General features: G+C 37.8%; 1 protein-coding gene across 1 annotated transcript in view; it reads right to left on the reverse strand.

Moving 5' to 3' along the window:
* The window catches only part of tmem117 (transmembrane protein 117), a 60,184-nt gene that overhangs the window by 32,059 nt on the left and 2,640 nt on the right, over nucleotides 1-25,485 (reverse strand). The window contains exon 2 of the mRNA XM_053514008.1: nucleotides 2,287-2,419. Coding sequence (XP_053369983.1) covers nucleotides 2,287-2,419 — 133 coding nt within the window. The remainder of the gene's footprint in view (nucleotides 1-2,286; nucleotides 2,420-25,485) is intronic.

Here is a 25,485-nt window from a genome sequence, read left to right on the forward strand (position 1 = left end):
CCTCCGTAACCTCTTAGCTTCTGAGTAGTAAATATTAGCTGATTAGCTTTTGCGTAAATTGTAGCAGCTCATTTAATTATGAATAAAGAATATTTGCTTGTTAGTTTGTAAATGAAAAAGAAGGTGATTTAGCATATTAGTAAACAACATTAGCCGCTTAGCTTCTGAGTAAAGAACATTCAATGGGTTTCCCTGCAGAATAAACATCATCGATAACTTTTTGCATGTTTTGCAAAAAAAAAAAAAATGTAATAAATGGTGTTTTTATATGTATTATTTTTTTATATTGTAGAACAATACAGAGGGCAACTTTCCTCCAGACATTTGATGTTAAGATGTGTCTGCTAATTGAGCTCTGTGAAGTGTTCATGTAGTTCATGAAGTGCTGTTAATTAGTGATTCCTGAGGCTGGTAATTATAAATAAACTTCTCCTTGCAGCAGAGGTAAGTTTTGGTGTTCCTTTCCTGGGTTGATCTCCATGAGAGCCAGTTATCATAGTGCTTGATGGTTTTTTGGACCACACTTAAATATAGTGTGCATTTATAGTTCTTGCAATTTTCCAAATAAACCAATCATCAGTTCTTTAAGTCATAAAGGACTGTTGTTTTCTTTTTACATAACTGCATAATTACATGTATGTTAATGCATAGTTTTGCTGAATTCAGTATTGTTCTACAATATAAAGGGGCAAACAATAAGAAAGGAAAACTGTTGAAGTAGAAGGTTTGTCTGAACTTTTGACTGGACACATGAAGCTACAGTACTACTACCACTCAGTCGAGAGGGCCAAAGACTGTCACATGTTTCCTCTAAAACCATGTGACGTGAAACTCACAGAGTCCTGTAGAGCCGTGATTAATGTGGGAGCACTAAGTACCTCTCATCCCTCCCCTCTGAGAGAGCTCGGCCAATCAGCTCTCCCTAGACCTCTGGCTGTGAAAGGTTACAGCATCACCCGGGAATCGAACTCGCGATCTTCAGATAATAGGGCAAGCACCTGCACCCCTGAGCTACTTGGAGGTTCGTTAGCAGAGAAGTAGGTACAAAAGTAGTCTGTACAGTAATTATCACCTGTTTGCATTATTTGCAACCAAAAGTAATGAGAAATCGGACATAACTTTTATATTAACTGGCATACTGTAGGTAGTCCAAATTGCATATGTTAGTAGAGTAGCTCCTGTTCTATACTTTATACAAAGGTACTACTTAACATGGTCTCCATCACAAGTAATGTGTTTGCATCATCGTTGAAGTGAATCCTCCTTTGTTGCAAATGATCTCCCACTGCATGGTTTGTCTTCAGTGCTAGTTTACCCTTCTTTTAACTTCTTCAACCTTTTGTGCACTTTTGTAAATGATGTCATCTCTGTAAACATTCTGTAGTGCATTGGAAGAGTGCAAATGCATCGCTTGTAATGGAGACTAGGTCAAGTAGGGTCTATACAGAGGAAGAGTTGCTCTAAAAACATGTGCAATTTGAACAACCTATGTCTTCACCCAAAATGTGTCTGTTACTGCTCTAGATGAAATGCCCCCTTACATAATGCATTTTTTTCATACTTCAAACAGCCTCTGTTCTTCATCCAAACACACTATTACATCAGTTTTTATGTAAATGAGATACTGCTGTGCCACGACCCACCAGAGAACTGTGAAGCCGAGCAAAAAGCCAAAAAAAGAGAGGGGCGGTTGTTATATGAAGTCATATTAGGGGGAAAAATGTACCTGGATTTGTTAAGCCCTGGAAAATGAAACTTTTTTTGACATGCACAGAGTGTAACCATGTGAATTTCTAAAAATGGGAATGTTAATCAAAGTGTCCCCTTTAGTGGATTTGTCCTTGTACAGTATTGTATAAGTTTTAAGCACACTGTATCTTTTTTTTCTACAAACTTTGTTATACATGTCCATTTTATAACTTCATTATTAACCTAAAGAAATCTTACAGGAAAATATCTGTAAGCCAGAAGAGATAGCAGTATATTTTGTAAAAGATCACGGTCAGACAAGACAAAACAAAACAAAACAAAACAAAATAAAAAAAAGCAAGCTGCTTCGTTTTACATGCATAAAAAAAGAAGAATGTGCAACAAAGTGCTCAGAAGGATTGTGACTGGTTCTGCAGCATGTTCAGGAAAACTAAGCGGTAAACTAAGCAGCTAATTTCTTTCACATGCTTAAGACTTTTGCACAGTATGGTACAGTACGTTCTCGGAGACATACATAATGAAAGAAAATATGGGCACATGGTAGCACAAAATACAAATAACTTAATGTGGGCTTACCTCATGCCTCCATTTATGAGGAGGAAGAGATTGTAGATGTAAGAGAAGATGAAGAGGAAAAGGATAGTGCTGAAGAACATAGTCATCCAGGAGCCATGGTCCTCACGAAACATCTTCAGTCGTAGGAACCGCCCTGGTAGACAGAGAAGAGCCCGCTGTAAGAACAAACTCATCATCCTCACAAACTAAATATTTAAAACATGCACGCACAAACCATAGTTGCATTTCACAGCTTTTCTCATCAAAATGGGCTGAGTCAGAAGCGATAATAAAGAGGTTTAAAGTTTATACAAAGCAGGTCCATCACCTTAAGTGCGCTTTAATGGTAAAAACTTGGCAGTAAAATGGGGTTTAGAAAATATAAATTACTCGCTAGTCTGCGGGGCGGTTTTCTTTTTCTAATCTGGTGTATGGGTTTCATGTTAACTTAATACGCTCACGCAGATTGTTCTGACACACACAACCTGTAAAGCTTTCTCTTTTCTCTTCCCTTGGGAATCAAATTATTGAAAAAAAAATCAAATCATTGCAGGATAACTCTGTCTTACGCACACTCCCTATCTTAGAATATGAGATTGATTCAGATAGGAATGTGTCTGCTCTGAATGTGTAATCATGTCCTTCTGTTTCTCCTCTGCCTTGATGTTTCAGGGAAATTGAGTTTAAGTCGCACCATTACGTAGGGTCTGGCTTTAAGCTCAAAGTAGGCGTTTAAAATGAAACTCTTACTGGGCACTGAATAATGAATACAGAACATTTCCAACATTCTTAACTGATTATATTCTTACTAGATTTCTTTCTTAATGCACTGATTAAATGATGCAGTGTGTTGCCAAGGAGAACAAACACAACATACACTGTATGCTGAAGTGATGCAAAAACTTGTTACACTGTTTTGTTTTTTTAACGTTTTTTACACAAGTTTATTGTATTTCATTTTCATCATTTAATGATTTTATCTCCTGTTTTGTGTGTACACCCAAATTAAGTCATCTCTACTAAGACAAATAGGTTTCTATCAACAGAGATGTAAACCTGAAGCTGACTCACATAACAACTAAAATAACCAAAATTATAATCCAAAAGCAACAAATAAACTGAAGAGCATGTAATCAGAAGTCTCTCTGTAAACTGTTCACCTTCTCTTCAACAGCATTCATGATAATGATATTAAGGATATGAAAAGCGTGTTTTTCTGGCCAGCATTCAGTCAGTTAGTGCCCCCTAGGGGCAGATTTTGGATTGTGAGTTTCTGGGTAAGAAAACAATTTCCATGTATGATTTGATAACAGTTTAAAATATATACAAATGTGTTCTTTATCTCATATTAATGATGAAATATTTGCCTTTTACAATAATATTGCTTATAATAATAATGTTTTGAATCTTGACTCCAGGCTGTGTGTGTGTGTGTGTGTGTGTGTGTGTGTGTGTGTGCATAATTTGCATGTTCTCCCTGAGCTTCATAGGCTGATTCATGTTTTCAAATTGCACATACAGTAGTGTATGATTGGGTATGTGTGTGTGTGCGTTGGGTTGGAACTCCATCCAGGGGCTTGTACCCTGGGCTGCCAACACCCTACACAGTATAAGCGGTACAATTGCCCCTCAAAATGTTTATTTTCTACAATTAAACATGTATTTTTGGGGCTCACCTTCTGGGCATAATCAGCTGGCTGCATAATTATGAAAACGGACATATAATATCACGTAGGCAGAAATTTAAAGTTAGTTTAAAACCACATCATATTTTTATGCACTGGGTTTAGCATCTGACTGTAGTACCAGCCAGCCAAGTAATATTAAATAAAGCAATAAGCATTAAATTAGACACAGACACATTTAAATAATTCTTTTGATTGTGTAAAGCTGCTTTGCGACAGTGACAATTGTTAAAAGCGCTATACAAATAAAACTGAATTGAAATTAAATTAAATTTAGTAACATAATTACACTGAAAAACTGCAAGGACTTCTATATTATGAGAAAATCTGAAAATCTTTTAATAATAAAAAACACAAGTGGTACAACACTTCCACTATACTAGATGTGTATTCTTACTTTTCCAAGAGCCAATAAGACAAGGAGCAAAGTGGGAACATTGAAAAAGTGTCTGTCTAAAGCCAACAAGACAAGCACGAGTTCAGTATGTGTGTATGCAAACGCATGTACTTTTGCTCTTGTCTGACCTCCACACTGCACTTCTCCTCCTGCATTAACTTCATGAGCCTTTGGGCCTTCTTTCTGTCAGAGTGATAGCCTGCATTATTCTCTTTCCCAGACACAGCCCACGAGCCTTCATTCAGGCATGATGAGGCCATTTATTTTCCCATTACACTGAGACCCTGGGGCTCTGAGGATCCAGCTTGGTACTGGTCCATCTCAAATTACTCACAAACCCTTCCTTGATTCAGCCTACAGGGCAAAGTGCTGAGTCAATGATGTGATGAATACCTGCTTCCAGCATGTTTTATATAATCTACTCTTCAACAATGTTTTTAACACAATTCCCGGGAACCCAACAAAAATTGTGTCAACCCAGCTCCAATCTGTCAATAGATCTAATTTCTTAACCAATAGGTGACAGCATTTGCTCCCTCCAGTCTTGCTCCTTCCTGATTTCATTGTTGTTGACACAATTATGGTGGGTTTCCTCTATATGACAGTAAGAAATTTCCCAGGAGCCTGTCATGTCATGTGCATAGCAATTCAGCCCAGAAAATGCTGTAGGTCCTCTGTAAAGAGCAAAGTGCCTACCTGCTCCTATTTATACATGGCTTAGCTTTATATGGCGGCACAGTGGTATAGTGGTTAACACTGTCGCCTTGCACCTCCAGGGTCCGGGTTCAATTACAGGGTCTGGGTTCGATTGGGGTCTGTGTGAAAGGAGTGTGCATGTTCTCACTGTACATGCAGATTAGGTTTATCATCTGTAGTTTGGGAATGTTGACCGGAGGTTCTGCCACAGTTGTAAAAATGGGAATAAATACAATGGTTCTGAGTTCGACTACAGAGGTTTCTAGATGGTTGGATTTATATATGATAAAGTCTGGGCATCAAGTAGCAATATCATGTAAAATAATATTATCAGGGAGGCTCAAAAACCTTATACATACATATATATATAAAATCTGTGACAATTACCACTTATAACACTTAGAATTTTGTGTCATTTCCTTCTCACCAGGGCTTTTATTTCTCAAAAAAAAAAAGAAGATTATACGTTATAAGTAAACTGAGGTAATTGAGTAATAATAATAACTGTCAGTTTGGAAAGTCCTTAAGGGTGCAGGAAGTACTTAAGGGTAGTGCCAAGAAAAGGACACTTAATCAGAAGGTTTATTACTTCCAATGCTGGTGTCCCATAAGCCATCACTGACCTTGAACCATCTCTTTAATGACAGTTTGGTAAGGAGGTCACTGGGATTATACTTTGAGAGGCTGTTGACTTCAACTGAAGCGTTATACTGTAAAGTGAACCCAACTTCCATTACAGAGATGGTTTGAGGCCAGAGATATCTCGGGGTCCACTACCATCTAAAGTAATCAAGCCTCTGAATTAATGTATCTTTCTTGTACCTTCAAGCACTTCCTTTGGATTTATTGTTATTATTCCTGCAAGGATCTTCCGAATTGGCAGAGTCATTTGACTGAGGATTATTTAATATCCTCACTTCACTTAGAAGTCTTATGAAGAACAAAATATATGTATAATATAAACTATAATTTCATCAGAATATGGATAGGTCATTCTGGTGCAATTGATGATTATTAAACCAAAACACTGACTACACAAATGTGACTAATGGAACTATTTATACAGGAGTGAACTACATCAGGTGTTACATTCTCATTCACTGGTCTGAAAGTTGCCCATTTTATTTATTTATTTATTTATGAAAAAAAGAGCATTAAAAAGCATCCCATATATTATTAATGTTGTATTGATTACAGGAAGCATTTATGCAAAATGTTGCAAAATGTAATTAATGCCATTGCTTACTCATTCTGGCGAATTAGTATTCTTTGATGTGCACTATAACAACCACGGCATGTAGATGCTGTCTTTTAGAGGAAAAGTCGACATGTGATGAGCCAATCAAATCACTTCTTTCTGTCATGGGATCAGTGAAGCATAGGTCTTGCTATGCAAGACAGCGAACTAGTAAGTGAACTTCTTCTTTGTCTTTCGGCTGTTCCCTTTTAGGGGACGCCACAGCGAATCATCTGCCTCCATCTAACCCTATCCTCTGCATCCTCCTCTCTCATACCAACTAACTTCATGTCCTCTCTCACTGCATCCATAAATCTCCTCTTTGGTCTTCCTCTAGATCTTCTGCCTGGCAGTTCCAACCTCAGCATCCTTCTACCGATATATTCACCATCTCTCCTCTGAACATGTCCAAACCACCTCAATCTGGCCTCTCTGACTTTATCTCCAAAACATCTAACATGGGTTGACCCTCTGATAAACTCATTCTTGATCCTATGCATCCTTGTCACTCCCAAAGAGAACCTCAACATCTTCAGCTCTGCTACCTCCAACTCTGCCTTCTGTCCTTTCTTCAGTGCCACTGTCTCTAAGCCGTAGAGCATTGCTGGTCTCACCACTGTCCTGTACACCTTTCCTTTCATTCTCGCTGATACTCTTTTATCGCACAACTCACCTGACACTTTTCTCCACCCATTCCAACCTGCCTGTACCCGCCTCTTCACGTCCTTTCCACACTCTCCGTTGCTGCTAAGTACTTAAAATCCTGCACCTTTTTTACATCTGCTCCCTGTATCCTTACCGTTCCTCTTGGTTTCCTCTCATTCACACACATGTATTCCGTCTTACTGCGGGCTTAATTCCTCTGCTTTCTAGAGCATATCTCCACCTCTCCAAATTTTCCTTCACCTGTTCCCTGCTCTCGCTACAGAGCACAATGTCATCTGCAAACATCATAGGCCATGGAGACTCCTGTCTTACCTCATCTGTCATCCTGTCCATCACCAGAGCAAACAAAAAGGGACTCGATCCGATCCTTAATGCAGACCCACCTCCACCTTAAACTCTTCTGTCACACCTACAGCACATCTTACCACTGTCTTACAGCTCTCATACATGTCCTGCACCACTCTAACATACTTCTCTGTCACTCCAGACTTCCTCATACAACACCACAGCTCCTCTCTCGGCACCCTGTCGTACGCCTTCTCTAAATCTACAAAGACACAATGCAACTCTTTATTACCTTCTCTGTACTTCTCCACCAGCATCCTCAAAGCAAATACTGCATCTGATGTACTCTTTCTAGGCATGAAACCATATTGCTGCTCACAAATGCTCACCTCTGCCCTTAACCTAGCTTCCACTACTCTTTCCCACAGCTTCATTGTATGGCTCATTAGCTTTATGCCTCTGTAATTGCAACATCTCTGCACATCTCCCTTGTTCTTAAAAATCGGCACTTACTCTCCAAGATCTTGTTAAACAAACTAGTCAGAAACTCTACTGCCACCTCTCCTAAGCACTTCCATACCTCCACAGGTATGTCATCAGGACCAACAGCCTTTCCACTCTTCATCCTCTTCAACGCCCTTCTCACCTCACTTCTACTAATATTTGCTACTTCCTGTTCCACAACAGTCACCTCTTCTACTCTTTGTTCTCTTTCGTTTTCCTCATTTATCAACTCCTTAAAATACTCCTTCCATCTTCCCATCACCCTCCTGGCATCTGTCAGTACATTTCTATCTCTATCTTTAATCACTCTAACCTGCTGCACATCCTTCCCATCTCTATCTCTTCTGCCTTGCCAACCTGTACAGATCCACCTCTCCCTCCTTACTGTCCAGCCTAGCATACAAGTCCTCATATGCTCTTTGTTTGCCCTTTGCCACCTCTACCTTCACCTTACTCTGCATCTCCCTGTACTCACGTCTTCTCTCTTCAGACTCTCAGTGTCCCACTTCTTCTTAGCTAGCCTCTTTCCCTGTATACACTCCTGGACTTCCTTATTCCACCACCAAGTCTCCTTGTCCACTTTCCCCTTACCTGATGATACACCAAGTACCCTCCTACCTGTCTCCCTGATCACACTGGCTGTAGTTGTCCAGTCAACTGAAAGCACCTCCTGACCACCCATAGCCTGTCTCAACTCCTCCCTGAAGACTTCACAACATTCTTCCTTTCTCAGCTTCCACAACTTTGCCCACTGCTCTGCCTTTATCCTCTTCCCTCCTCACCACCAGGGTTATTTTATACACCACCATTCTGTGTTGTCTGGTTACACTCTCCCCCACCAACACTTTGCAGTCACTGATCTCTTTCAGATTACAACGTCGACACAAGATGTAGTCGACCTGAGTGCTTCTGCCTCCACTCTTATATGTCACCCTATGTTCCTGCTTCTTCTAGAAAAAAGGATTTACTATTGCCATTTCCATCCTCTTTGCAAAGTCCACCACCATCTGTCCTTTTACATTACTGTCCTGAAGACCAAACCTGCCCATCACATTTTCATCACCTCTGGTCCCTTCCCCAGCATGTCCATTGAAGTCTGCACCAATCACCACTCTCTCACCTCTGGGGATGCTTCTTCGACCAACAGTAGCCTAATTTCCACCAGCACCCTGTAGGTCAACAGCACCAGTGGCGGTCGTTGTTAACGGCCGATCCGGTATGGGAATTATATTCGTGATTCGCATCATTGATTTATTTGGAAAATGTTTCACGTCGAATGCCCTTCCTGACACAACCCTCTGCATTTATCCAGACTTGGGACTGGCACAAGAAGACACTGGATTGCGCCCCCTGTGGGTTCGAACTAGTAAGTGAGCTAAATGCATTTAATTAAGATTTGGAGAATGATGAAGCTGTTTACACTCTGTTACTGCCATTGCAGTCACCCCATTAGTACCAAATGAGAGGTATGCATCGCTTTATGTGCATGAAAAATTTTATGAAATAGGACAATATGCAATTTGGATGTTGTTCAGACACCATATTATATACCTACAGTTACTTTATATGGGCCACTGAATCCTAAGCACTGTGGTAATGTCCTGTCCTGCATTTACTAGTCCTGGTTTTGCTGCCATGATGCACTTGTGGTAATATTTCGAAAGAAAATTTAGCAAAGAAATAACGTTACAACACTTTAAAAGATGTATGAGCAATTTGCATACAAGAGAGATGAGATGCACTTGCTGTGTGTGAGAGGCTGTTGTTGCTTTATCTGGGGTTGTCTGCTCCATTCCATAAATGGAGACATATGCGGTCAGTTTATGCAGTTTATGATATTAAGCAGGACACTATGATAAGGCTGCAGTCAACTACTAAAGTGAAAACAAAACTAACAGTATAGAAAAGAAGTCCTGTTGATGCTGTAAAGTAAAGGTTTCGTTTTGTTTATAACATTTCTCATGAACATCCATCTTTGTAACAAAAAAGCATTTGATGTGCACAAAAACTCAACACTTTTTTCCTTGATTTAATTTGCTGCAACAATGTTTTGCCTGACTTACTATAAAATCACATCAAAGCATGAGTTATATTTGTTTTCACCAAAATATCATTGATACTAATCTTCATACTTTAATAACTACAACCAAACTTCAGGATGATTTATGCATTGTGACAAAACTGTGGGAGACAGAGTTATAGCTTTTTGCAAAATCACACAAAATTCAGACTTACATAGCCCAAACAATTTGGCTTAATATTTTGCCATTTGTGCATTTTAACCTCCTTGTAATTATATAAAGTAGGCATGCACAAAATATCCTCTATCAGTTTGCGATACTCTTCTACCCGAATATTTTTGTCTCATAACTTAAGAAAGGAAAAAAACAATATCTGTATTTATTTTCTATTACGCTTGCATAAAAAATAGTTCAACTGTATCCTTTAGGGAAATCATATACAGTACAGCCTGATTTTTTTTCATATAAACTCAATAGGTGCCACATTTTACATTTTTACATTACATCATCATTACTTCTATCACCCAGATCTATAGGGTTTATTTATGCAATTTATAAAGAAGTTTCTGAACAGCATAAATAGTATTAAATAAATGTATTTTACTAAAACACAGGATTTTTATTTATTTTAAACATGATTGGATATAATTTCTATCTTGCTTATTCTGTGTAGAGTCCTGAAGCTTATCCCAGGTACAACCTGAATGGGGTGCCAACCACCTGTCTTTTGACTGTGAGAGGAAACCTGAATACCCGTAGGGTAGAACATGCAAATTACACTCACTGACAGCAGGCAAAATTCAAATCCCCAACCCTGGAAGTGAGAGGCAGCATCACTAACCACTAGTCAACCATGAAACTTCAAATATATTTAATTGTGCATCTTATTGTGCTTTTATTGACTGTGAAACACTATGAACAAAATGATCTATACTGTAATAAGTCACTTCCTCTGAAACTCTTAACTTCTAAACTTTTCCCCAAACATTTCCCTGCATTCTATGCTAAGCCCAGTTTGGGTAATTTCAAGGTCTGTCTTAGTTGCATAATTGGACTGATTTGCATGAATGAACTTAATTGCTTTGGGCGTTCAAAGACTTAGCTCTAGTGGAGGTGAACGGTATGTGTGTAGATGTGACTGATTACTTGTCTAAGTGTGAATGTGTGTAAAAGGGGAACACACAGATGAGAAAGAGAGAAGGGAACGCGAACAAATAAAAATTTCCAACAAGCCATGGGGGCAAACTGTGTGTGTGTGTGTGTGTGTGTGTGTGTGTGTGTGTGTGTGTTGGACACTGTCATTTTAAATATGATTACAAACATCACTTTGATGGTAGAGTAATCAGCCATCTGCTTCTATTCATTCTGGCCTTCTGTGTGACCCCAGACTGGAGGATGAGAACTGATCAGCATTTTAAGCTACATAGTGAAAAAAAAGAAAGAAAGAAATGTAGACAAAGGTAGACAAATGGCTCATTTGCCATTGGTATATTTATATTGCATGAGTATAGGTCCATGGTTTCTATGCACACACATGCACAGAGTTGTGGTAGAAGATTGTAAAGACAACATGACAGATGACGATGCTTTGACTAGAAATAATAGAACAGGAGTTAAAGGACACAGTGACACAGTATAAGTTAGTATACTGTAATGCAATACAAATGATACAGGTGGAATCAGGACATCCTGTGCTTGACTGGAAAAATAAATAAATGATTTAAAAAAACTGATCCCTTTGCAACTAGGTCCCTCTAGTGGTTGGCTATAACACACTCTTCAAAATTGACAAATCGGTTACTGAGGTGTGTTAAAAACAAGATTATTACTTATAAATGCCTCGTAAGTCCTGAAAATTCAGATTAACTAAGTATGGAGTAAAATGGTACAATATATACTAACACGGTGGATGCTCATGGTTCAATACATACAGATCACACCTCTCAATATTTACACTCACACATTAATACAGTACCAGTGCCATATCCTTAAAACACACACCGACACATGCGCACACAGTTCTTTGTTGATTGATGTGGTGGGTGGAGCTGGTAGACAGACACAGAGAAGAGAGCAGCGGTCTGTCAGCATGATCCATTTTCTCATCAATAACTCTTACAATCCTGGTAAGGATTCAACTTTTTACAAACACGCAAGCAATTAGAACAGACCATGGATAGTCAAAATTTTAATATAGACAAATGTATAGTGTATACAATTCAGACATAACGTATGCTTTTTAATCTGACGTTTAGGAAATCGGTGTCAGTGTGAGTTGCAGTTTGTATCATCATTTTACATGGAGCATAAAGATTTATTTTGAAAAATTGCTAAAATGTCAATGTTAAAAATATTGTAAAAGGGTATGATACAAAACCTGAAGAGGAAAAAATATCACAGTCTATTGTTATATTTAAAACTCTAATTATAAGTGACTAAATATAAATAAACTGTGAAGGAGGAAGATCTTATGGGAACATGTTCCATCTCCATATTTCTTTACAGAACATGATGAGAAAGCGTTCCTGGATTTCCCCAATGACACCACGCCATTCTGCAGTCAGTTCAGCGATGGTAAATGGTACTGCGCTATCCTGCTGGTCTTATTTGTCCTTGGTCTGCCTGTAGGGTTGTTGGGTAACATGGCGGCCATTGTGAACTACACATGCTGTCGGAGACCGTGGAACACAGGGACGGTTTTCCTGCTAAACTTGGCGCTGTGCGACATAGCCTGGCTACTTTTGCTGCCCTTTAATCTTTTCTTCACCGTAGTTCAGCCTGCGTCACATATAAAAGGTATGAATATCTTTTGCCAGTTTAAGAAGACCTTCTTCAACATCAATGTGTATGGTAGCATCTTCTTCATGGCTTTGATAAGTTTTGATCGTTACACTGGTACGGTCCATCCGATCAGCTCCCTGCGCTGGTGGAACGGTAAAAAGGCCTGCTTCTGCTCCGTTTTTACCTGGATCATTCTCATTTTGGGGTCTATTCCTGATTTGCTCATGACCTTTGACGTCAGTCACCCTGGAAATATTACATTCTGCATGGACCAAATCCACGCCTCATTCTCTTATGTGACAATCATCTCGATAATGCGGGCGCTGATGGGTTTCCTGCTGCCGTTTGTGGTGATGGGCACTTTTTACACTCAGATGGTAAAGGTGTTGAGGAGCATGCCAGGAAATAAGGCCTCCAAAAGGCAGAGTTTGGCTCCCCGCAGAAATGGGAAGCCTCTCATTCTTATCACGGCAACTTTGGTGGTTTTCTTGTTGTCTTATGCTCCCTACCACATCATGATTGTGACTTTAGTGTTTATGCGATTAATTGGCAAGGTAACGACTGAAAACCTGAACACACTCTATACATCCTATGAGTTCTTGGAGGCGCTGTGCAGTGTAAGCAGCTGTCTGGATCCTGTTCTCTACATTCTTGCAAGCCAACGTTTCCAGGAGGGATGGAAAAGGCAGAAGTTGGCCATGGCACGCTTGTGCTGCAAGGACACCAGGAGGGTGGGGGTTCAGGAGCCATTGTGAGAGTGAAAAAAAGTCTTGCAGGGAAATGAGTCTGAAAAAATTCTTTTAACAGTGGTAAATTCAGGTCCTGTTCCCTTTATTCAGGTGCTGTCTATCTGTACCGAAATAAATAATGATCTACATTTAAATAATTCAGCAGAATTAATCACAAAATGGCAAAAAAAAGTAAAAAAAAAAAAAAAATGATTAAGTTAAAGATCCAGCAAAATAGTTTTTAATTAATGTCTACAAGCCCTTTGTGGCTGTACTAACACAGTGGGTTACTGGTCAAAAAGGTTGGCCGTTCATGTCCCGGGTCCACAAAGTCCATTGAGCAAGGCCTTTAACCCTGGGTCATGAGGGGTGGTGTTTTATGACTGACCCTACATGCACATATCTTATTATCCTAACAAAGCCTGGCAATAGTGTTTGGACTTAAGATGTTATGATGTGGGCGGCACGGTGGTGTAGTGGTTAGCACTGTCACTTTGCACCTCCACGATCTGGGTTCGATTTCTGGCCAGGTTCAATTCGTCTCTCTGTGTTCATGGAGTTTGCCTGTTCTCCCAGAGCTTGGTGAGTGTCCTTCGGGTACTCTGGTTTCCTTCAACAGTCCAAAAACATGCAGATTATGCTAATTGGCGTTCCCAAATTGCCCGTAGTGTGTGCCTGCGATGAATTGGCACTCTGTCCAGGGTGTACCCCACCACATGCCCTAAGTCTCCTGGGATAGGCTCTAGGCCCTCCGTGACCCTGAATATAGTATAAAGCAGTATAGACAATAAGTGATTGAGGTCATAATGTTCTCTGCTCAGATACCCAAAAGTCACTTCTCACTAGTAGTCTAAAACTGTAACGTTTCAACCACTAACTGCCCTTTTCATTGATTTGTGCCACGAGTGTGCATAGACTGTGCCAATGGATTTAAATTTTGGCAAAAAATGATATCTGAAAAGTTTCAGCCTCTCTCATATTTTACAGGTTATTTTTATGTCTGTAAAAGACTGGACTTTGAAACATGTCAAAATTTGACAGACTCACATTGTGCCTTACATTTTAGACAAATGGAAGAAAATCCCATGATTGAAAACTGAATAACAAAAGCCTTCTCATTTCTCTTGAAACTGAATTTCATAATGACACTGTCATCAAGCACAGGCTTTTAGAGGCTTATTGAAATGTTGTGGAATATCCATCCTTGTCCCATTTTTGATAGAAAACATTAAATGGAATGATAAAAGAAGGAAAAACTCTTATGGAAATTTAACCTGTTGGAGAATCAGCACATTCAGCCCTTTAGAGTATCCAAAGGTAGGATTCAGGTGTTTCAGAGTAGCTTTTCAATGTCATGGACTCATTATGGTGAATAAATAAATAAATATTTTATAACGCTGATTATAGTGCCTGCTATTCTCTTTGTGATTTTTAAATGCAGTTGAATGAACTTAAGTTTGCTGGTTTGCAGACAGAGACTGTATAATTATACCATGTGTTCACTGTATATAAATATATTTCAATATATTTGTATATATTTAAAATATCAAGTATATATTTTAAATCTAATATACAGGAGGTGAAAGTTCAATCAGTTCACTCCAGTTTGTATGGATTTTTGCTCTTTTTCAAGCAGTTTTAAGTACTGAAAAACATATTTAAATAAAACATCACAAAAACTTTATAACTTAATTTTTTTGAAAATTATTATATTCAATATATACAGTAGATTTAAAATATATACGAATAATATAATAATTTATAATAATACGAATAACCTTGCCTCCTTACCACATTAATTATATTTCAATGCTCTCAAGTGTTATAAGCCTATCTAGGCTATTTGAAACATTTTAAATGTCAAGGCATTGTCTGTGTGTTTCTCTTGGGAGCTTCCTGGCTGTGCAGGGAGAATTCAGGCATACTGAACCCCAGTCTACATGTGCCCAGCTCCCCATGGACTCAGCCAGAGAGAATTCATTCATCATGTTGTAAAAAGGGTTGTGGTTTAATGTCACAACTGACCCTTGGGACAGAAGACACTGGTCACATCGATTAATCAGGGATAGGTATACCACTGTCTGCTCTCCTTGTTACAGGATACTGCTGGTAAAAACACAACAGAAGTTGACCACAGATGTTTAATATGTGCATATTTTAATCTACCAAAAATTTTCTGTAAAACATCTAGCAAAAATCTTTTTTTTATGATAGTTAGGCATCACTGCGAGCATAAGGCATCCTGTATCTTATAAGCAGTAGGCTTGTTATTTATGAGCTTTTCTTTTTGGACATCGGAAACACCTGTTCTTTCTATACAGTATGTGCAACAAGAATCAACAGAAGGGATTTAATGTTTACTCTCTGGATAAACAGCCTACTTCAACACCTGAATATGATTTTATTAGCTACAGTATGGGTACCAGGTCAGTGATGCCATCTAGAATCACTTATGCAAACTCAGCTGCTTCTTAACACTTCAAATGCTCCTGACGAGAATAATTACACAATTCCTACTTCGTGCCTAATCAGGACATCAGAAAATGTTGGGAAACGAAAGTAATAGCCAATTTGAGTGGTGAATTAAGCAGTGAGAACACAGCAGGTGTGTGCAAACACACCACACAGCAGCTGTGCTCTCTTGCTCAAAGCACCCTATTTCACCTGTTCAAACACACTGTTACACTGACACTACACATCCAAACAAAGCAAATCTGCGACACGCACTGCCTCAGCACATGACAGTGTGTCAAGTCGATAATTAAGAAAGGAAACGGTATAAGTAATGCGAAAAATGAAACGAGAAAATGTGTGCTTAAAATGGTATATGCCAAGGTCATGTTATTTAGGGTTACAACTTTTGTGCCATTCCTTATGTACAGTGGTGTGAAAAACTATTTGCCCCCTTTCTGATTTATTATTCTTTTGCATGTTTGTCACACAAAATGTTTATGATCATCAAACACATTTAACTATTAGTCAAATAAAACATAATTAAACACAAAATGCAGTTTTTAAATTATGGTTTTTATTATTTAGGGAGAAAAAAAATCCAAACCTACATGGCCCTGTGTGAAAAAGTGATTGCCCCCCTTGTTAAAAAATAACTTAACTGTGGTTTATCACACCTGAGTTCAATTTCTGTAGTCACCCCCAGGCCTGATTACTGCCACACCTGTTTCAATCAAGAAATCACTTAAATAGGAGCTACCTGACACAGAGAAGTAGACCAAAGCACCTCAAAAACTAGACATCATGCCAAGATCCAAAGAAATTCAAGAACAAATGAGAACAAAAGTAATTGAGATCTATCAGTCTGGTAAAGGTTATAAAGCCATTTCTAAAGCTTTGGGACTCCAGCAAACCACAGTGAGAGCCATTATCCACAAATGGCAAAAACATGGAACAGTGGTGAACCTTCCCAGGAGTGGCCGGCCGACCAAAATTACCCCAAGAGCGCAGAGACAACTCATCCGAGAGGCCACAAAAGACCCCAGGACAACATCTAAAGAACTGCAGGCCTCACTTGCCTCAATTAAGGTCAGTGTTCACGACTCCACCATAAGAAAGAGACTGGGCAAAAACGGCCTGCATGGCAGATTTCCAAGGCGCAAACCACTTTTAAGCAAAAAGAACATTAAGGCTCGTCTCAATTTGCTAAAAAACATTTTAATGATTGCCAAGACTTTTGGGAAAATACCTTGTGGACCGACGAGACAAAAGTTGAACTTTTTGGAAGGTGCGTGTCCCGTTATATCTGGCGTAAAAGTAACACAGCATTTCAGAAAAAGAACATCATACCAACAGTAAAATATGGTGGTGGTAGTGTGATGGTCTGGGGTTGTTTTGCTGCTTCAGGACCTGGAAGGCTTGCTGTGATAGATGGAACCATGAATTCTACTGTCTACCAAAAAATCCTGAAGGAGAATGTCCGGCCATCTGTTCGTCAACTCAAGCTGAAGCGATCTTGGGTGCTGCAGCAGGACAATGACCCAAAACACACCAGCAAATTCACCTCTGAATGGCTGAAGAAAAACAAAATGAAGACTTTGGAGTGGCCTAGTCAAAGTCCTGACCTGAAACCTATTGAGATGTTGTGGCATGACCTTAAAAAGGCGGTTCATGCTAGAAAACCCTCAAATAAAGCTGAATTACAACAATTCTGCAAAGATGAGTGGGCCAAAATTCCTCCAGAGCGCTGTAAAAGACTCGTTGCAAGTTATCGCAAACGCTTGATTGCAGTTATTGCTGCTAAGGGTGGCCCAACCAGTTATTAGGTTCAGGGGGCAATTACTTTTTCACACAGGGCCATGTAGGTTTTTCTCCCTAAATAATAAAAAACATCATTTAAAAACTGCATTTTGTGTTTACTTGTGTTATCTTTGACTAATAGTTAAATGTGTTTGATGATCAAAAACATTGTGTGACAAACATGCAAAAGAATAAGAAATCAGGAAGGGGGCAAATAGTTTTTCACACCACTGTAGTTATCTAAAACCGCATGCAATATGGCAGAGAAGTCCTCTAGTACACACAACTCAGAAATCAGCCGTCAGTGTTTGCTTTGACAGAGTTGGCACATCTGTGTGACAATGATTAAATGAAGACTGAATGTGATAGGGTCCCAAAATCATAACTTTTACTGCAAAAATAAAGTTCTTATTGTTTAAAATTTAAGTATTAATTTCAGGTACTATTTAAAAGTAATGCCATTTGATACAATTTAAGAAAGCAGTATTAAAATAGTTTGTAAATCTCTTTAAACATAATGGTTAAAAAAGGAGTTACTGATATATGCTGGTATATATATATATATATATATATATATATATATATATATATATATACACTCAGCAAAAAAAGAAATGTCCTCTGACTTTCAACTGTTTTTACTTTTAGTAAACTTAATGTGTAAATATTTGTATAAACACTTAAAGAGTCAACACCATAAGACATAAACTAAAAATGTTTTAAAATGTGTCCCTGAATGAAGGGAGGCTCAAAGTCAAAAGTACCGGTCAGTATCTGGTGTGGCCACCAGCTGCTTGAAGTACTGCAGTGCATCTCCTCCTCATGGACTGCCTATTGCGGACAGTCTGAGCACTGATGGAGGGATTGTGTGTTCCTGGTGTGACTCGGGCAGTTGTTGTGGCCATCCTGTACCTGTCACGCAGGTGTGATATTCGGATGTACCGATCCTGTGCAGGTGTTGTTACACGTGGTCTTCCACTGCGAGGATGATCAGCTGTCTTTCCTGTCTCCCTGTAGCGCTGTCTTAGGCGTCTCACAGTGCGGACATGGCGATTTATTGCCCTAGCCACATCAGCAGTCCTCATGCCTCCCTGTAGCATGCCTAATGCACGTTCACGCAGATGAGCAGGGACCCTGGGCATCTTTCTTTGGGTGTTTTTCACAGTCAATAGACAAGTCTCTTTAGTGTGCTGCGTTTTTAGAACTGTGATCTTAAATGCCTTTTCTGTAAGCTGTTAAGATCTTAACAACCATTCCACAGGTGCATGTTAATTAATTGATTATGGTTAATTGATCATGCATGGAAAACATTGTTTAAACCCTTTAAAATAAAGATCTGTAAAGTTATTTGGATTTTTACAATATTATTGTTGAAATACACAGTCCTGAAAAAGGGACGTTTCTTTTTTTGCTGAGTATATTTACAGTATATAAATATTTTATATATATAAATATACTGTATATATACTTTATAGTTTTTTTTACAGTATATACATACATACAGTGGAACTTCGGATTGCGAGAAACGCGGTTTGCGAGTGTTCCGGAAGACGAGCAAAGATTTTTAATAAATTTTGACTTGAAAAATTAGCAAGTCTTGGTTTACGAGTACCGAGTATCATGTTTTACACATGGGCTTCTTGTTTTGATGCAAGCGTCACGTGATCACAAATGAGCCTTTCTCCTATCTCTTTCAAATAAGATAGGAGAAAGGTTTACTGTGTAAGATGAGAAGGGAAGGACGGGAGGGGCTGATTTCTCCTTTTACTTCACCCACACCCACACACACACACACACACACACACACAACGCTTGCACACATAAACGGAAACACTTATCTGTCGGGATTTATTTTTATTTTTTAAAGGTAAAGTGCAGATTAATTTGTTTTATTTTTACTTAATATTTTGTTTTAATTATTTTTATGTATTTATTTTTTTGGACTATGGAACGAATAATTTGAGTTTCCATTATTTCTTATGGGACAATTTGCTTTGATTTACGTGTTTTGGAATACAAGCCCATTGAGCCCACCTCAAACAGGTGCTACTAATTTAGAGTGTAGCTGGACTATTTAAAAGCGAAATAACTGGTCTTTAAGGGTCAGAAAATGTCAGAAAGGGTCTGGCTGATAAACAAGCGATCAAATACTTATTTGACACAGTAATTCACAAATAAATTGTTAAATAAATCATACAATGTGATTTTCGGATTTTTCTTGTCTCTCACAGTGGAAATGCACCTATGCTGAAAAGTGTAGACCCCTCCATGATTTCTTAGTAAGAGAACTTGCAAAATCACAGGGTGATTAAATACTTGTTGACATCACTGTGTGTATATATATATATATATATATATATATATATATATATATATATTAGCTATATACTAGCTCTGCATCCTATTGCTGGGATTTGGGCACTGACTAAGAATCAAGCAAAATATAGGTAATACTTTTAAATGTGGATATTTACAGTACCTATACTCTCAAAACAGCCTCAATTCTTCATGGCATAGTTTCTTTCAGATGTTAGAAACATTACTATGAGATTCTTCCTGGAATTCCTAGTTTTCCTAAAGGTTTTTCAGGTGCGCTTTCATGTCTTAAATCTCTTCTTTTACCACATGCCAAAAAAGGATATATTCTTTACAGTTCTAGCCAGATGGAATACGCAAAGTAGCACTGAGATCCAAGGAACGAACCAGTGAACAGCAAATCAACAACCACAATGACACTCCCATGGATCATTAAAGCTTGTAACCAATTAACACTGAAAGCATCCAGGCCCCACACACAGTCCGGTCATCACCTCTTTAATCTCCTCCCACCAAACAGGAAGTTCAGGATATACGCTCCGGCAAATGTAGGCTTAAAAGTCCCTTATTTTCTAAGGCACTAACCATGATTAAAAGTCAGCAATAGCTCCCTATGATCGTCAGATCACTTATGGACATTTACAGCAATTACACGGCATATCAATAACTTAAATAATGTACAATACATAAGGAATGGTGCAACAACCACAATAAAAAAGAAGCACAACTAAGAATTCGAAGCAAATCAAAAAGCATGGAAAATAACGCCAGTAACTTGGGTACCTTTGGCGAAAACTGATCCATGCGAATTGACTATGAGCAATAACTGAGAAATATGTGCCATAACATTTATATGTGCAATAACAGGAATTGTGCAATAACTACATTATGAGAAACATTCAAAATTCTTGGATAGAAGGAATGAAGTAAGCACTTCTCTTTTGGCCTATGTTATGAATACTGTATGCTAAATGGGTGGGTGGAAGGGCATGCTGGGTTGGTGGGATGTGAATATGGTTTGTGTCTGCAACATGTCTTAGTTAGTGCAACTGCAATTTTGCTGACCTTCACAGTGACAATCAACCATGAACCTCATCCACAACATTCTGAAGGATCAATGACAGCTTGTGGTTTTTCAACAAAAGTCATTGCATTGTTTATTATTTAATGAGTTGTTTTAATATAGCATTGAATACTTGAAGTTTGTACTACAATTTTGGAATGTAATCTGATTTGACTGCATAACTTACGGCACTAATATCAAGCCTGCTGCTTGGCTGTGGGAGAATTATTATATCATCATGACTGAGGAACAAGCAGCTGAAAGCTGATTATACTTTATGTAGGTTTATATTGTTATATTTCTGCCATATATCCTATTTAAACGCTAGAGAATGTTCAACACTGATGTTGGACATGAACATTAACCAAAGTTCTTCATCTCATAGGTTTATGCATTGTGCTGCTGCCACAGAAGTATAAGTATATTAATATTAGACCATCCTGAGATGCTTTAAATATGCTAAATTAGTAAAGAAATTCTATGCATGGTTTATTTAAGCTGATAATTTACCATTTCAATAATTTAAAGCAATTGAGAAGCATAGATTATAAAATAAAATGATTTCCACACAGAATTATAATTCTGCAGAGCATGTTTCTGCATATATTCCAGTAGGAATTTTGGCATCCATCCTCAGAATCTAACAGACTCATTTTTTATGGCATTTGAGATCAGAAAGTGGGATGCACAATGAACAACAAAAGGCTTTGATTGTTTAGCATCCTCCATCAGTATTCAGCAAGCTGCCACATAGCTGTCATTAGAAAGCACATTGTTCCCTCCTGAGACTGCCTGAAACGTTGTGTATCTAACGGATCGTGTGATTTGTTAATATGATCTCGTTTAATGGTGTGAATGTACTCGAAGATCTCCCTCTTTACTTATACCTATTATTCACTTTGCTGTGTTTGGCGATAAAGGCTTTGTAAAAATGCTCACTGAAAGGAAAGTCTGGGCTGGATGCTTCACAGTAAGTGTTAGAAGACCAGATGATGCAACATGCCACACCTCGTGGCTAGTTCATACATAGGATAGAGACAGAGGCTAACAGACGAGGAAACCTGAAAGGTAAAGATAAAGACAGGCCAAAGACCAATGGTAATAAGATGGAGTAGAAATTGTGTAGCTGTAGAGATGGTAAGAAAGCCAGAGAAAAGGAAACAGGGAAGAAACAATAAAGTAAGTGCATAGGCTTAAGTAAGGTGATGTTTTAAGCCACACATCCTGTCATCTCTCTCTTATATTTTATATAATGAATATATATGATTAGTAAATCAGTAAATGGTGTAAATTTGGAGAAAATAAATGCCAGTAACTTGGGCTGATTATTTTCCTATAATGGCATGCTCTTGGGTTACCATGTTTTATTCCTCTTACACCACACCGATATTTTCTTAATTTTTTTTTATTCGTTTTTTTGTGATATTTAGGGTCGTTTAACATCTATATCAAAAGGTAAACAGGCATTCGCTCACCAGCATCTTTTTTCTTTCTTTAAAGTAAAAAAAAAAAAAAATGGAGAGGACTGGAAAGCACAGTATCTCTGTCCTTTAAACATATGCTGACAATGGAGATTCCTTCCATAAATGTTACTTAAGCATCTCTGGACAGAAAGCTTCACCACTTATCTGTATTTCATCACACAATTCATATCAATTACAATATATGTTCTTATAACCATTGAGAGCATCCTGACCAGCCCTATCTCTATCTGTTATGGCAGCTTCACTGTGTCTAAAATGTCAGAGTTCAGAGTTCTCTCTTTATTTTGATTATTTTCAACATTGTACATTAATCCTGAAGATATTCAAACTATAAAATAACTTGTATTGAATTATGTAAAAAAAAAAAAAGACAGCTTGGCACACTCATGGGATTCTCTCATCAGATTCACAAGGTAGTCATCTGGACTGGTTTTCAATTTACAAATATGCCTTGTCAAGAGATAATTTATAACATTTCATGTCTTCTTAATGTGCTTTAAACAATCAGTTGTCTTGTTCAGAAAAAGAATGGGTAATATAACCCTATTAGTAGAGGGAGGGAAAAAGTCTTTTGTGTGGTAATTCACGTATCTTCAGACTGACTCTGAAATTAATAATTATAATAATAATAATAATAATTATTATTATTATTACATATAATAGAGATTATAATTGAGATCCTTGCTGGTTTTCAGTTTAATTGGGAACGGATAGACGGTTACGGTGTCACAGACGCAGCCACCCAACCTGTGTGCACACTGTTGAGTTTTATTAGATGACGAGTGAGTGAGTGAGTGAGAGATTAACTATTTACACATTTTTATTCCTTGTGGTCAAAGCTAATTATTTTGTTTAAAAATAATAATTATGTCAAATGACCGAGATGCTCAGTTAAATGTTAAAATATTGTATATAAAGTTAGTTTGTATTGGTGTAGTGGCAGACATACAGTACTTCAACATCCACTGTTCAGGAGACACCGTGTGATTCAGGCCATCAGAGCTGAATTGTGGCAAAAGAAACATTAATTTGTAAGAACAACAAGCAGAAGAAAAGAAAACACAAAAGATGGACATAAGTTCAGTGGAAAACTGTCCTTTGGTCTGATGAGTCCGAATTTGTGCTTCTAAGCACCATATCTTAATAGACGTAGAGACGGTGAACAGACCGTTCCTGAATGTGTGGTTTTCACTGTGACGTGTGAAAAATGGAGAATGAGGTTGGTTGCTGTGGAGGTGCTTTGCTGGTGACACTGTTAATGACTTAGTCAAAATTAAGGGGAACACTTAACCAGCATGACTACCACAACATTTTGCTGCATCATGCAATGCCATGTGGTTAGCACTTGAAAAAGTGGGAAATCCTTCAAGATTGTTGGAAAACCATTCCAGATGAGAACCTGACTGAGAGAATGCCAAAAATGTGCAAAACTGTCATTGAAACAAAAGGCTATACTTTGTAGAATCAAAAATATAAAACATATTCTGTTATTTAACGATTTTGTTGACTACATAATTTCATATTTTTTTCTGTTGCAATTGCAATGTTTTCAGTATTAATATACAATGTTGAAAACAATACAAAAAAAAAACAATTTGCAGAAAAGTTGCAGAAAAAACAATTACAAACATTTGACCCATACCCACATTAAACATTTGACCCATACCCACACACATGACAGTTACACAGATAATCTGGTAGTATTTTTTGTATATTCAGTGTCTACAGTATAAATCTTACTCAAACATCATTTATGGATGATGCTTGCTTATATTTTCCTATAAGTCTTTCTATAACAGTGTAATTTTCCATTTCATAGCTTTAGCTACTGTACATATAGCTACTAAACATATTCACTGCATAGCCTTGTTATATAATATATACTGGATATATAAATGTATTAATTTAACCTGCACCTTGAAAGTTCCACAATGCCAATATTTGCACTCATGTATATACACTACAATTTACATTTTTGGTAGAAGCTAAACTGCATTTTGTTGCAGAGTACCTGTTCTGTGCTAGGACAATAAAGTTCTATCTATCTATCTATCTATCTATCTATCTATCTATCTATCTATCTATCTATCTATCTATCTATCTACAGTAAAAAAAAAAACACACACACACTGATGTAAAGCCATTTGAATGCTTGCTAGTCTAGTTCTGTACAAAATTTATAAAGGTTTGTAAGGTATTGTTTTCTGTAATAGAAGGAAATTTCAAATAAAGCTTCTTATTCAAAGCTCCTCCTCTGGCAGAACACTGATTTGTTAAGAATACATTATAGGCTAGCAGAATATTATTCATTGTGTATAAGGTAAATAATGTGTCTATAAAGAAGATCCAGAGGCTTGTAGACAAACCCTATATACACCTAAACAAATCACAGGAATGAATGACAGGATTGATTACTTGTACCACTGTGCTGTATATTACGTAACTTATAATTCACAAAAAGCATTAAACTGTAACAATTACTATATGTTATATCATTGTACAATGCCATTTACAGCTATAAACAAAAGGTTTTAAAAGGTTTCAACAGAGAAAGTGGATGTTTTCCTGTTTACATAAAACCTTTATAAAGGTTAATACATTTTTGCAAATTTGAAACAGAAATAAACAAATAAACAGATACTAAAATATGATCTCAAAATTCTTTGCTTCGATCAGTGTGACTTTTGTACGATATTGCAAAATGCTATGAACAGTTCTGTTTTTTGAGATGGAAAAAATCAGTAAATTGAGACGACCTATTTAGTTCCTGAGAGCCTGATACAGTAGCAATAATTTTAAAAAAAGCAATGAGGTGTGTTTAAAGCAGGACATTGCCATCACAAAGGCCTTATGAAAAAAGATTAAAGTGTTAAAAGACCTGCCACCATTGGAATAAAGTCTACAACTGGGGACCTAGTTCACAGAAAGCAATAGTTGATAGAGGTAACCCATGACACGGCCCTATACAGCTTTGTGTGTAATGTGGGCAGAATGTTTGGTCTAAGTGAGAGATGGTTTTCTGGATATACTGTTACTAAGTAGGGAGAGAGTTCCGGCAGAAACAGTGTAGCAATCAACACAGGAGCTTATAAAGGCATAGACTAGG

The sequence above is a fragment of the Clarias gariepinus genome, chromosome 2 (genome assembly GCF_024256425.1).
Source record: "Clarias gariepinus isolate MV-2021 ecotype Netherlands chromosome 2, CGAR_prim_01v2, whole genome shotgun sequence".
Classification (NCBI taxonomy): Eukaryota; Metazoa; Chordata; class Actinopteri; order Siluriformes; family Clariidae; genus Clarias; species Clarias gariepinus.